At 43.9% G+C, this 12,936-nt stretch overlaps 1 protein-coding gene across 11 annotated transcripts in view; it reads right to left on the minus strand.

Moving 5' to 3' along the window:
- Positions 1 to 162: 162 nt before the first annotated feature.
- The window catches only part of LOC118096848 (disintegrin and metalloproteinase domain-containing protein 2), a 74,783-nt gene continuing 62,009 nt past the window's right edge, over positions 163 to 12,936 (minus strand). For 10 of the 11 annotated variants that reach the window (XM_060268474.1, XM_060268473.1, XM_060268478.1 and 7 more), the window contains one exon: positions 3,363 to 3,524. In XM_060268474.1, the coding sequence (XP_060124457.1) occupies positions 3,513 to 3,524 (12 nt within the window). In that variant the 3' untranslated portion in view covers positions 3,363 to 3,512. Of the gene's footprint in view, positions 333 to 1,275; positions 1,309 to 3,322; positions 3,525 to 12,936 lie in introns of those variants that run through there. The other variant, XM_035139127.2, reaches the window with a different exon arrangement.

Raw genomic sequence — 12,936 nt, forward strand, 5'->3', positions numbered from 1 at the left:
TGCCTCCCTGCGGCAAGAGCTCAGCCACACGGCCTGTCATGGGGACACCTGGTTGCACCCCTCAGAATTTTGCACCTGGGCCCCGCCCCTCTGCCCCCCATGCGACGCCACTGACTCTCCCTGTCTTCTACCCAAACACATACTTCAAACTATTTTTTCCAGAACAAATACACTTTATTGTAGAAACAAACAGAAGCAAACAGCAGTCACATTCACAGCAGAAAGAACTATTATAATTAAAATATTTTCATGTGTTGTACTTCATGGAGAGAAGAACAGGAAATTCTGTAACTTGTTGGCAAGCCAGGGCTTCTGCTGTCCTTACCTATACACTGTGGTGCAGAGCATAAAAACAGAGCAGAGAATCACCAGAAATACACATCAGATATGCTGCTTCAGTTGCTGTACCTGCTGCTATTGCTATGTTATAGATTCTTGTGGGGAAGGGCCTAAACCCTATAAATTAATGAATGGTAGGATTTTGATTATTTGGGATGTTGAGAAATACAAGCTGCAGAGGAATTCCGGAGCTAGCCTATGCCAAGCTAGGACCATTAAGAAACAATTCAGGGCCATTGAGAGCCATTGACAAGGCAAGAAACCTTCCCACCAGAGAAAAGGATTTGGAAGGTTGCCAGGGCAACAGGTGTGAGGTGACAGGAAAATAGAGTTTTTAGCAGGGTGTTCTGGGAAGAAGAAACACTGGGATCCATCTTGGGCATGGTGGCAGAAGGTGCAATAGCTTCAAGTTACAAGAAAGGTGATTCCAACTAAACAGGGAAAACCTTCTTACAGTGAGAGCTGATAGACAGTGGAATTGTCTCCCTCAGGAGATTGTGGACTCTCCTTCCTTGGAGGTTTTTAAGCTTGGAGGTTGGATGGCCATCTGTACGGATGCTTTAGATGAGATTCCTGCAGTGCAGGGGGTTGGGCTAGATGACCCTTGGAACCCTTCCAACTCTACAATTCTAGAGACCCCCCTAAGACCCTCTTGGGGTGTTAATGCTGTGATCTCCTCCATGGTTGTATATATGTGTAAATAAAGCATATACCATCAAGAACACCACAGTCTGTGCTGTCCCTCATTCTGGGGAAACTGAACTCTGGATAAACGCCTGGAACCCATGGAATCTTGCACCGCTCAGAGATTGGGGGGGGGGGTGTTCAATGCTATCAAGTACATGCTCCACCCCAGAACCCATTTAAAACAAAAACAAAACATTTAAGATGAAAGAAACTAGAATACACATATAGGGTTATGTATAAGAAATCTACCTTGCAGTCTGTGGCTGAAGTGCTTGTTGAGATCTAAATTGAAAAGGGGAGGAAAACACACTGTTCAAAAATAATATTTTAGTGTACATGCTTTACTAAAGCTTTACTACCCAGTTCTGCAGCCAGGCCACTGTGGGTTGTCCTCAAGAAGCCAAGTGTATTTGTATTTCTGCATTTGGCAGAATTTAACAGCAAAGCTCTTCTCGGACTGTACCACTTCAGGTGGATGTGGCCTCTCCTCATTGGTTCTGCTTGAGTGCTTTCACCTGGCTTGATCCTCCCCCCCCCCCAATTGAACTGTGAAAATACATCTTGCTTCCCTGGATGGAAAGAGTGCCATATGATGGTGCTTGCATCTAAACCTCTGACTTTTGTGTGTCAGGAATGTGTGACCCGATGCACAAAGATAAGAGTCAATAGCAGTAGACCCCTGGAAACTGGCCCTTGACTTCAAAATGGCCCTTCACCCCTGCTTTAGGTAATGGTGGGATTGCACGTTTGTTCCCCCATGTGGGGGGGGGGGAGTTTGAACTTTAGGAAAATTGCTTGTTAGGGGAGACTTGTCTTCTTCCCCTAATCATAGACTAAAGCAGGAGTTCTCTCCCTGTGCATCTTGAGATAAACGAAAGCACCAGACCTCACCACTCTGTATCTGTCGGGGTGGGGTGGGGAGTGTCGTGTCTCAAGTCCTGGTCCCCTCCTGCCAATAGGTGGCCAGAAGAGTAAGGAAGGATGTACAGTGTATCAGGGTTCATGGGTGCAAAACGTGCTACTAACTAGGGAAAGGTATGATGGAATCTCAGAAGCATCACTCAGCCCAGTCTGATCCCCGAATCACAACTGGTTTGTTTTATTTATTTATTCCTTCCCTTCTTCCCAAAAGAGTCCAGGGTGGCTGCAGGGGTAGCAGCATCCCTGGACAAGGCAAAGGGGGAGGTGGGGTCAGTTGCATAGTGTGTGGGGAGGGCTGGGAGGACGTGCCCCAGGGTGCATTTTTCTGAGGCGGCGTGACTAGGCACCCCCACAACATCAGAGTCTGGTGTATCCAAGATTTTTGTGGGAAGGGCAGGTCCCTGCCTCAATTTGCTATGTCTTTTTTATTTTTATTTATTTGGAGGGGCAGCTGCCCCCCTGGCTACACCCATGCTCCAGCGCATGAAGGAGTCGCAGAGACAGCTTCCTCACACAATGGCCCAACATTGCCAGCAGCACTTCCATCCCCGGGTCAAGCTGAGGCAGGTGAGGCACCTGGCGGCTCGGGAGCTCCGGCAGAGAGAGGAGAGGGGCAGCAACACTGCTGCTCATTCTCCTGAACTGTGGTGCGCAATGCACTGCATTGTGAGCCAAGCCACAGGGGGCCCGGGCACTTGTTCCACACAGGGCTTGCATTCACTCCACCACTGTGAGCTGGTCTACCGTGCAGTTGCAAGGAGGACAGCTGTTTATTGCCCTGGCAGTAAACTGAGAAACTGCATTTAGAGGGGAAAATAGGGAAGATGATGCAGGGGAAATGATAATTAGTGGACCCCATGAAAGGGAGGATAGAATTTGGAGAATTTGGAGAATTTGGAGAGTTCTATGGTTTTGGATTTTATTTTTCTTTTTTTCTTTTTTTGTGAATGAAAAACTAAATTGTAAAACCAATAAAAATTATTCTTTTAAAATTCTTTAGGTCCAGTCGTGACCGACTCTGGGGTTGCGCGCTCATCTCGCATTATTGGCCAAGGGAGCCGGCGTACAGCTTCCAGATCATGTGGCCAGCATGACAAAGCCGCTTCTGGCAAACCAGAGCAGCACATGGAAATGCCGTTTACCTTCCCGCTGTAGCGGTTCCTATTTATCTACTTGCATTTTGACGTGCTTTCGAACTGCTAGGTTGGCAGGAGCTATATATATAAAAGAGAAACTGCATTTACAGGTTGGAGAGTGGCATACACTTCTAATTACTTCTGGGGAAAGGGACAACTGTGTGGGGTCGGGAAAGGTTGGGAAGCACATTTGCACCAAATGCACCAATTTGATCATTAGGCAAACAAAGCCAAGTTACCTTTCCGTATCATAACCTTTTCCTTCCTCTTCTTCCTCTTCTTCCTCTTCTTCCTCCTCCCCTTTCACATTTGAGAAAAAGTCCCTCAATTTTATGATCAAGATGACGGAGCCAATCAGGACAGGCATGATAAGGAAGAAGCTAATCAGGAGCCAGTTTCTTGTAGCTGTACCAACGTTGAGCGTTTCGTCTACAGTTCCAGCTAGCAAGGAAAATAAAAAATAAAGTAAAAATATTATACATTCCCCATTTCTCTGAGCAGTGTGCCAGAGCAGGAGTCAGAGACTTGCATCTGTCTTTCCTGCAAAAGATGCAGGATGGACATTTAGGGGCAGGGGCTAAAGAACTGAGTTCAACTGATATTAAGTTTTGGACAGACCAGAAAACTTTTGGTCTGTCCAATTGCACCTGATCCAGAGTGCAATATTCTGGTTCAATATTCTTTTATTTCTTGTGCAATATTCTTTTATTTCTTGGAATGATTTTAGCCTAATTTGATCCTTTCCCCTCACTATCAATTCTTGATATGTTGGACATTTCCCATTCAAAATTTGGCTATTCAAAGCCGTCATTTCTACTGGTGATGCCCACCATGGGCTCTTTGGTTCTACTAATCTTTATAATCCTCCCATATTTGGAATAATGATTTTTTAATTATATGATCCGTGAATTCCTTATAATTCCCCTTCCTCTCTAATAATAAATAAGCATGCCATCCTTTTACATTTCTAAATCCTTCCAATTCCAATAACTCTCGATTCTCCAATAATAGCTAATCTTTGATCCAACAAAATCTGGCAGCTACATAATACAATTTGAGATCTGGGACTCCCCAACCTCCCCTTTCTTTTGCATCTGTTAATAATCTATATTGTACTCTTGCCTTTTCCCCTGACCAAATAAAATTACTCAAATTTCTTCTCCAATCTTCAAATGTTTCTTTCCCCCCCTTTGAAATAAAAACATGATTTTAGGCAAGATCACCATCTTTCTAGCAGCAATCCTACCTGAAATAGATAGATTCAAACCCTTCCAGCACTCAAGGTCTTCCTTGATATCCTTCCACAATTTAGAATAATAATTATTTAATTATTATTGAATAAATTTATATTATTTGGGGTGACAACTATACCTAAATATTTTATTTTATTTTACTTTATTTACTATCTCCCATTCTGCCAATTTTTCTAATTTAATTGATTCATTCTTCCTTATATTTTTAACCATGATTTTAGGGTTTTTTTTTGACATACACTTTAAACCCAGATAATACTCCATAATTTTGTAATTTCTGTTTTAAATTAACTATTGATTCCAGCGGATCCTCCAGCTGGAAACTCCTCCATCGTCCGCAAACTCCTTTATTTTGAATATAGTTTTATTTACTACAATTCCTTTAGTATCTTTATCTTCTTTGATGTCATTCAATAAATATTCTATCGAAAGAATAAACAATAAAGGTGAGAGCGGACATCCTTGGTGTGTCCCTTTGTTGTTCTTGTTTAGTCGTTTAGTCGTGTCCGACTCTTCGTGACCCCATGGACCATAGCACGCCAGGCACTCCTGTCTTGCACTGCCCGCAGTTTGGTCCCGCAGTTTGGTCAAACTCATGTTCGTAGCTTCGAGAACACTGTCCAACCATCTTGTCCTCTGTCGTCCCCTTCTCCTAGTGCCCTCAATCTTTCCCAACATCAGGGTCTTTTCCAAGGATTCTTCTCTTCTCATGAGGTGGCCAAAGTATTGGAGCCTCAGCTTCACGATCTGTCCTTCCAGTGAGCACTCGGGGCTGATTTCCTTAAGAATGGATAGGTTTGATCTTCTTGCAGTCCATGGGACTCTCAAGAGTCTCCTCCAGCACCATAATTCAAAAGCGTCAATTCTTCGGCGATCAGCCTTCTTTATGGTCAAGCTCTCACTTCCATACATCACTACTGGGAAAACCATAGCTTTAACTATACGGACCTTTGTAGGCAAGGTGATGTCTCTGCTTTTTAAGATGCTGTCTAAGTTTGTCATTGCTTTTCTCCCAAGAAGCAGACGTCTTTTAATTTCGTGACTGCTGTCACCATCTGCAGTGATCAAGGAGCCCAAGAAAGTAAAATCTCTCACTGCCTCCATTTCTTCCCCTTCTATTTGCCAGGAGGTGATGGGACCAGTGGCCATGATCTTGGTTTTTTTTTTATGTTGAGCTTCAGACCATATTTTGCGCTCTCCTCTTTCACCCTCATTAAAAGGTTCTTTAATTCCTCCTCACTTTCTGCCATCAAGGTTGTGTCATCTGCATATCTGAGGTTGTTGATATTTCTTCCGGCAATCTTAATTCCTGCTTGGGATTCATCTAGTCCAGCCTTTCGCATGATGAATTCTGCATATAAGTTAAATAAGCAGGGAGACAATATACAACCTTGTCATACTCCTTTCCCAATTTTGAACCAATCAGGTGTTCCATATCCAGTTCTAACTGTAGCTTCTTGTCCCACATAGAGATTTCTCAGGAGACAGATGAGGTGATCAGGCACTCCCATTTCTTTAAGAACTTGCCATAGTTTGCTGTGGTCAACACAGTCAAAGGTTTTTGCATAGTCAATGAAGCAGAAGTAGACATTTTTCTGGAACTCTCTAGCTTTCTCCATAATCCAGCACATGTTTGCTATTTGGTCTCTGGTTCCTCTGCCCCTTCGAAATCCAGCTTGCACTTCTGGGAGTTCTCAGTCCACATACTGCCTAAGCCTGCCTTGTAGAATTTTAAGCATAACCTTGCTAGCGTGTGAAATGAGCACAATTGTGTGGTAGATGGAGCATTCTTTGGCACTGCCCTTCTTTGGAATTGGGATGTAGACTGATCTTCTCCAATCCTCTGGCCATTGCTGAGTTTTCCAAACTTGCTGGCATATTGGGTGTAGCACCTTAACAGCATCATCTTTTAAAATTTTAAATAGTTCAGCTGGAATATCATCACTTCCACTGGCCTTGTTATTAGCAATGCTTTCTAAGGCCCATTTGACTTCACTCTCCAAGATGTCTGGCTCAAGGTCAGCAACCACACTACCTGAGGTGTACGAGACCTCCAGATCTTTCTGGTATAATTCCTCTGTGTATTCTTGCCACCTCTTCTTGATGTCTTCTGCTTCTGTTAGGTCCTTACCACTTTTGTCCTTTATTATGGTAATCTTTGTACGAAATGTTCCTTTCATATCTCCAATTTTCTTGAACAGATCTCTGGTTTTCCCCATTCTATTGTTTTCCTCTATTTCTTTGCATTGCTCATTTAAGAAGACCCTCTTGTCTCTCCTTGCTATTTTTTGGAAATCTGCATTCAGTTTCCTGTATCTTTCCCTATCTCCCTTGCATTTTGCTTGCCTCCTCTCCTCCGCTATTTGTAAGGCCTCGTTGGACAGCCATTTTGCTTTCTTGCATTTCCTTTTCCTTGGGATGGTTTTCGTTGCTGCCTCCTGTATAATGTTACGAGCCTCCATCCATAGTTCTTCAGGCATTCTGTCCACCAAATCTAAATCCTTAAACCTGTTCCGCACTTCTACTGTGTATTCATAAGGGATTTGATTTAGATTGTATCTTACTGGCCCAGTGGTTTTTCCTACTTTCTTCAGTTTAAGCTGGAATTTTGCTATAAGAAGCTGATGATCTGAGTTACAGTCAGCTCCAGGTCTTGTTTTTGCTGACTGTATAGAGCTTCTCCATCTTTGGCTGCAGAGAATATAATCAATCTGATTTCGATGCTGCCCATTTGGTGATATCCATGTGTAGAGTCGTCTCTTGTGTTGTTGGAAAAGAGTGTTTGTGATGACCAGCTTGTTCTCTTGACAGAACTCTATTAGCCTTTGCCCTGCTTCATTTTGAACTCCAAGGCCAAACTTGCCAGTTGTTCCTTTTATCTCTTGATTCCCTACTTTAGCATTCCAATCCCCTGCAATGAGAAGAACATCCTTCTTTGGTGTCATTTCTAGAAGGTGTTGTAAGTCTTCATAGAACTGGTCAATTTCACTTTCTTCAGCACCGGTAGTTGGTGCATAAACTTGGATTACTGTGATGTTAAAAGGTCTGCCTTGGATTTGTATCGAGATCATTCTGTCATTTTTGAGATTGCATCCCATTACAGCTTTTGCCACTCTTTTGTTGACTATGAGGGCCACTCCATTTCTTTTACGGGATTCTTGCCCACAGTAGTAGATATGATAGTCACCCGAACTGAATTCACCCATTCCCTTCCATTTTAGTTCACTGATGCCCAGGATGTCAATATTTATTCTTGCCATCTCATTTTTCACCACATCCAGCTTACCATTGTTCATGGTTCTTACATTCCAGGTTCCTATGCAATATTTTTCTTTACAGCATCAGACTTTCCTTTCGCTTCCAGGCATATCCGCAATTGAGCGACCTTTCGGCTTTGGCCCAGCCGCTTCATCAGCTCTGAATCTACTTGTACTTGTCCTCCGCTCTTCCTCAGTAGCATGTTGGACGCCTTCCGACCTGAGGGGCTCATCTTCCAGCGTCATAACTTTTATATGCCTGTTGTCTTTGTCCATAGAGTTTTCTTGGCAGGGATACTGGAGTGGCTTGCCAATTCCTTCTCCAGGTGGATCACGTTTGGTCAAAACATAACTTCTCTAAGTTATTTAAGCCCCTTCGCCACGACAAGGCAGTGATCCATGAAGGGGTGTGTGTCCCTTTATTTATTTCAAAATCCTCCAAAATATTCCCATTTATAATTAATTTAGCTGTTTGCCTATTATAAATTGCCTTTATTCCATCGAAAAAAAATCCCAATTATCACTGATTTCTCCATCACTTTCTTCATAAACCCCCATGACAAATTGTCGAATGCCTTTTCGGCATGCAAAAATATGAAAGCGGCCTTTGTACTTGGGTTCAACGAGATTAAAAAAAAATCTCATATTATCTTAAATGCTTATTTTTTGTAAGAACCCTTGTTGATCTATTTGCTTGTATTTCGGCAAAAATCTTGTAATCGATATTTAAAAGGGATATCGGTCTAAAATTCCCCACTTGTTCACTCCCACCCTCCCCTTTTGGTATCAAGATTATATATGCCTCTTGGCATGTTTTAGGGAAAACACACTTATCCAAAATTCTATTCACCAATTTTTGATACACTTCCACTAATTACCCCCCCCCCCGAAAAATTTTATGATGCTGATTTTAGAGTCCATCTGTTCCTGATGATTTCCCCGGTTTCAATTTAGTTATGGCAGTATAAATTTCTTGTTTGGTTTGTTTAATAAATCCTTTTCCTCCTCTGAGTCACATTTCCTCCTCTGAGTCACCTTGCAATTCTCCAAATATTTTTCCATTTTCTCTTCTTTTATTTCCTCTCCTTTATATAATTTTTTATGAAATTTAACGAGGCATCTTTGAATATCTCCCATCTTTGTCCAAATCTTATCTCCCTCTTTAATACTCAAAATGATCTTTTCATTGTGTTTCTTCCTTAATTGCCAAGTCAATAATTTCCCAGCTTTGTCCCTCAATTCTAAAGTCCTTTGTTTAGCCCATCTAATTCTATTCTCAATTTCTTGGTTCACCAAAATAGATAATTCTTTTGTAGAATTTTTATCTTGGTTCACCAAAATAGATAATTCTTTTGTAGAATTTTTTGTAGAATTTTATCCCGTGTTACCAACTTTCCATCTTTCAGATTTGTTGCTAATTCTTTTTCCCTCTCTTCTATTTCCCCCTTAATTTCTTCTAATTTCCCCCCTCTTTCACTCTTGATTCTACTTTTTTGTTGAATATATATCCTTCTAATATAGGCTTTACTTGCATCCCACACTGTTGATAATTCTACCTCTTTCGATATATTGTTTTGGAAAAATTCTCTCAATAGATTTTTAACATTTCCTACAAATGGCTCATTGTTTGAAATCCTTTCGTCCATCCTCCATCTAGTATGCTGTCTTAACTGATCTTTAATTCTAACCATTACTGGGTTATGGTCCGAAATCATTTTGGTCAAAATATCACATTTTGTTATTTTTGGGTATAAATTCATTGTTGACCAAATTGCATCAATCCCGGCAGCTGATTTTTTTGGCCCCTGAGTAATCCGTCGGATTCATCACCCTCCAGATGTCCTTTAATTTGAAATTGTCAGCTATTTGAAAGAAGATTCCTGATAATTTCCCTCCTTCTTTTTTCCTTTTACTTGTCCTGTCTAATTCCGGTTTGTTGTTTAGTCGTTTAGTTGTGTCCGACTCTTCGTGACCCCATGGACCAGAGCACGCCAGGCACTCCTGTCTTCCACTGCCTCCCGCAGTTTGGTCAGACTCATGTTGGTAGCTTCGAGAACACTGTCCAACCATCTCATCCTCTGTCGTCCCCTTCTCCTAGTGCCCTCCATCTTTCCCAACATCAGGGGCTTTTCCAGGGAGTCTTCTCTTCTCATGAGGTGGCCAAAGTATTGGAGCCTCAGCTTCACGATCTGTCCTTCCAGTGAGCACTCGGGGCTGATTTCCTTCAGAATGGATAGGTTTGATCTTCTTGCAGTCCATGGGACTCTCAAGTGTCTCCTCCAGCACCATAATTCAAAAGCATCAATTCTTCGGCGATCAGCCTTCTTTATGGTTCAGGCTCTCACTTCCATACATCACTACTGGGAAAACCATAGCTTTAACTATACGGACCTTTGTCGGCAAGGTGATGTCTCTGCTTTTTAAGATGCTGTCTAGGTTTGTCATGAATTTATCTCAGCTGATGAAAAGAAAAAAAGAGGGGTTGTCACATATGTCAAGACAAATATAAGGGCAGAAAAAATATTTCAAGATAAAGAGGGAAGAGTGGTGGGAGTATGGGTTAGTTTAGCCACAGGGGATATAATAATAATTAATATTTACACAACGAACGGCTGCAAAGTTGAGTTCTTTAAGAAATTGGGAAAATTAATAGGAGATACAGTGGAACCTCGGTTTATGAACACCTCGGTTTATGAATTTTCGGTTTATGAACACCACGGACCCATCTGGAACGGATTAATTCATTTTCCATTACTTTCAATGGGAAAGTTTGCTTCAGTTTATGAACGCTTCAGTTTATGAACAGACTTCCGGAACCAATTACACCCATGCTTCAGTTTATGAACGCTTCAGTTTAAGTACTCCGCGGACCCGTCTGGAACGGATTAATCCACTTTCCATTACTTTCAATGGGAAAGTTCGCTTCAGTTTATGAACGCTTCAGTTTAAGTACTCCGCGGACTGTCTGGAACAGATTAATCCACTTTTCATTACTTTCAATGGGAAAGTTCGCTTCAGTTTATGAACGCTTCAGTTTATGAACAGACTTCCGGAACCAATTGTGTTCATAAACCGAGGTACCACTGTAATGTAAAAGAGGAAATTATGTTAGTAGGAGATTTTAATGGGGTGGCTAAATTCCGGTGTGATCTGGCACTTTTCCTTCTTCACCTTGAGCCCAGCCTCCTGAAACCTGGTTAGCATGGCGCGGAGGCACTCAAACAGCTGTTGGTTTGAGTCTGTGGATACCAATACGTCATCAAAGTATGGCACCACGCCCAGAAGTCCCTGCAGGAGGCGCTCCATAAGGCTTTGAAAGATGCCAGGAGCCACATTCACCCCGAACTGCAACCGATGGCACTGGAACGCCCCTCGGTGGGTGAAGATCATCAGAGCTTCCGCGGTGGCATCATTGACAGGCAATTGCTGATAGGCTTGGGCAAGGTCCAGTTTAGGGAATGCAGCAGGTGGTGGACGACGGGAACCAGATAAGCATGCTGCTGAAGTGCCTTGTTGATCGTGCCCTTGTAGTCTGCACATATTCTCACCGATCCGTCTGGCTTGGCAGGCGTGACGATGGGGGTCTCCCACTTGGCGTGGTCAACTGGCTCCAAAACGCCTTGTGCAATGAGCTTGTCCAGTTGTTTGTCTACCTTAGCCTTGATAGCAAATGGAACCCGGCATGGCTTTAGCTTGATGGGGGTGACTTGCGGATCAAGGCTAAAGGAGATGGGCGTGCCTGTATATTGTGCCAAAGTGCCATCAAAAACCTCAGCAAAGTCTTTGATTAGGCCCTCAGTCTCTGCATCAGAGATGCAGTTGATGCCGGTGACTTCAGGCCGAGGGCATCAAACCAGTCTAGCCCTAGGAGGCTCGGTCGCTGACCTTCAACCACCACCAATCGGAGCTGGCCTGAAAAGTTCTTGAAAGTGACCCGGAACCGGCCAACACCTACCATGGGGACGTTGTTTCCCTGGTAGTCCCTCAGGTGTATGCAGTGTAGGTTGTGTTGCCTCTTGGACAGCTTGAGCACAAGTCTTTTGATGGTGCTCACTCCAGGACACAATGTCGCATGGAGCTCCTTCGATGAGCACGGAGACATGTAGCTTGCGTTGCATAGATGAATCGGTTTTGCCAATCATGGTTCTGGATGAGCAGCGGCAGTTGGTGAGGGCGAAACAGACCTTGTCAGACCAGGGTGAATCCTTGGACTTACGAGATGGTGACGGGGGGTGTCAGATGGAGCTGATCGGCAGACCTTTACGATGTGACCCCTTCTAGAGCAGCGCCGACAGATGGCGTCTCTGAACCGACACTTGACACGGGGATGGTTGCCTCCACAACCGACCGGCACATTCTAATTGGACCTTGGACCTCTGTTTGAACTTCCTGCGCTCCCGCTTTGTCTGGTGCACATCATCGTCTTCACTGGAGGATGCCTCATCACTTCTGGCTTCCTCGTGGTGCGCAGGGATTGTCTTCTTAGCAGGATGCAGGCTGCTGGCCTTGCGGATCGCCTGAGCATAGAGTTCAGCAGCTTCTGAGGCTGTGGCCTCCTCGATGGCCTTCTGCAGGGTGAGGTCTGGCATGGCAAGGAGGCGTCGTTGTAGACGGTTGTCCCGGACTCCGCAGATGATTCGATCCATCAGGGCATCTTCTAAGTCTTGGAACTGGCAGTGCTGGGTGGCCTTTTGAAGCACGGCGATGTAGTTGTTGATCGACTCACCCTCTGCCTCATCTCGGTGGTAGAACACATGACGGGCAGCAATTTTGGACGGCTTGGGCGCAAAGTGGTTACGGAGCTTCTCTTTGAGCATGTCCCACAGTGTTGCCTCAACAGCTAGAGGCGCGACCAAGGCCCGGGCTGTCTCGAAGACCTTGGAGCCACAAAGACAAAGGAAAAGGCCCCGCTTCCGTTCTGCAGACACCACTGTCAGCTCATTTGCTTGGTGATAGCAGGCAAACCGAGTGAGGTAAGTGTCCCACGATTCAGAGGCTGGCGCAAACGGCGGTAGAGGCACGAATGAAGCCATGATTCTGATGCCAACGTGGAGGGCGATGGATGGAACACAGTGCTATAGCCAGAACGGTCAGCTCTGAATTGGTTCTGCTCAGTGATTCAGCTCAGTGATTTTGCTCGGTGAGCGTCCGAATCTGGCTGTGCTCTGATGTCCATCCATCCCATCCTCGTCGCCAGTATTAAATAGTGGGTAGACAACACAGCGATTCTTCAAGAAGCTCTTTATTCAGAAGGCAGAACAGAACTGAACTGCATTGCCAAGCTGGCCTGCTTTTATAGAGGCTGGCTCAAATAATGTATCAAACATAATTCAAAGTTCCCTC

The sequence above is a fragment of the Zootoca vivipara genome, chromosome 15, assembly GCF_963506605.1.
Source record: "Zootoca vivipara chromosome 15, rZooViv1.1, whole genome shotgun sequence".
Lineage (NCBI taxonomy): Eukaryota > Metazoa > Chordata > Lepidosauria > Squamata > Lacertidae > Zootoca > Zootoca vivipara.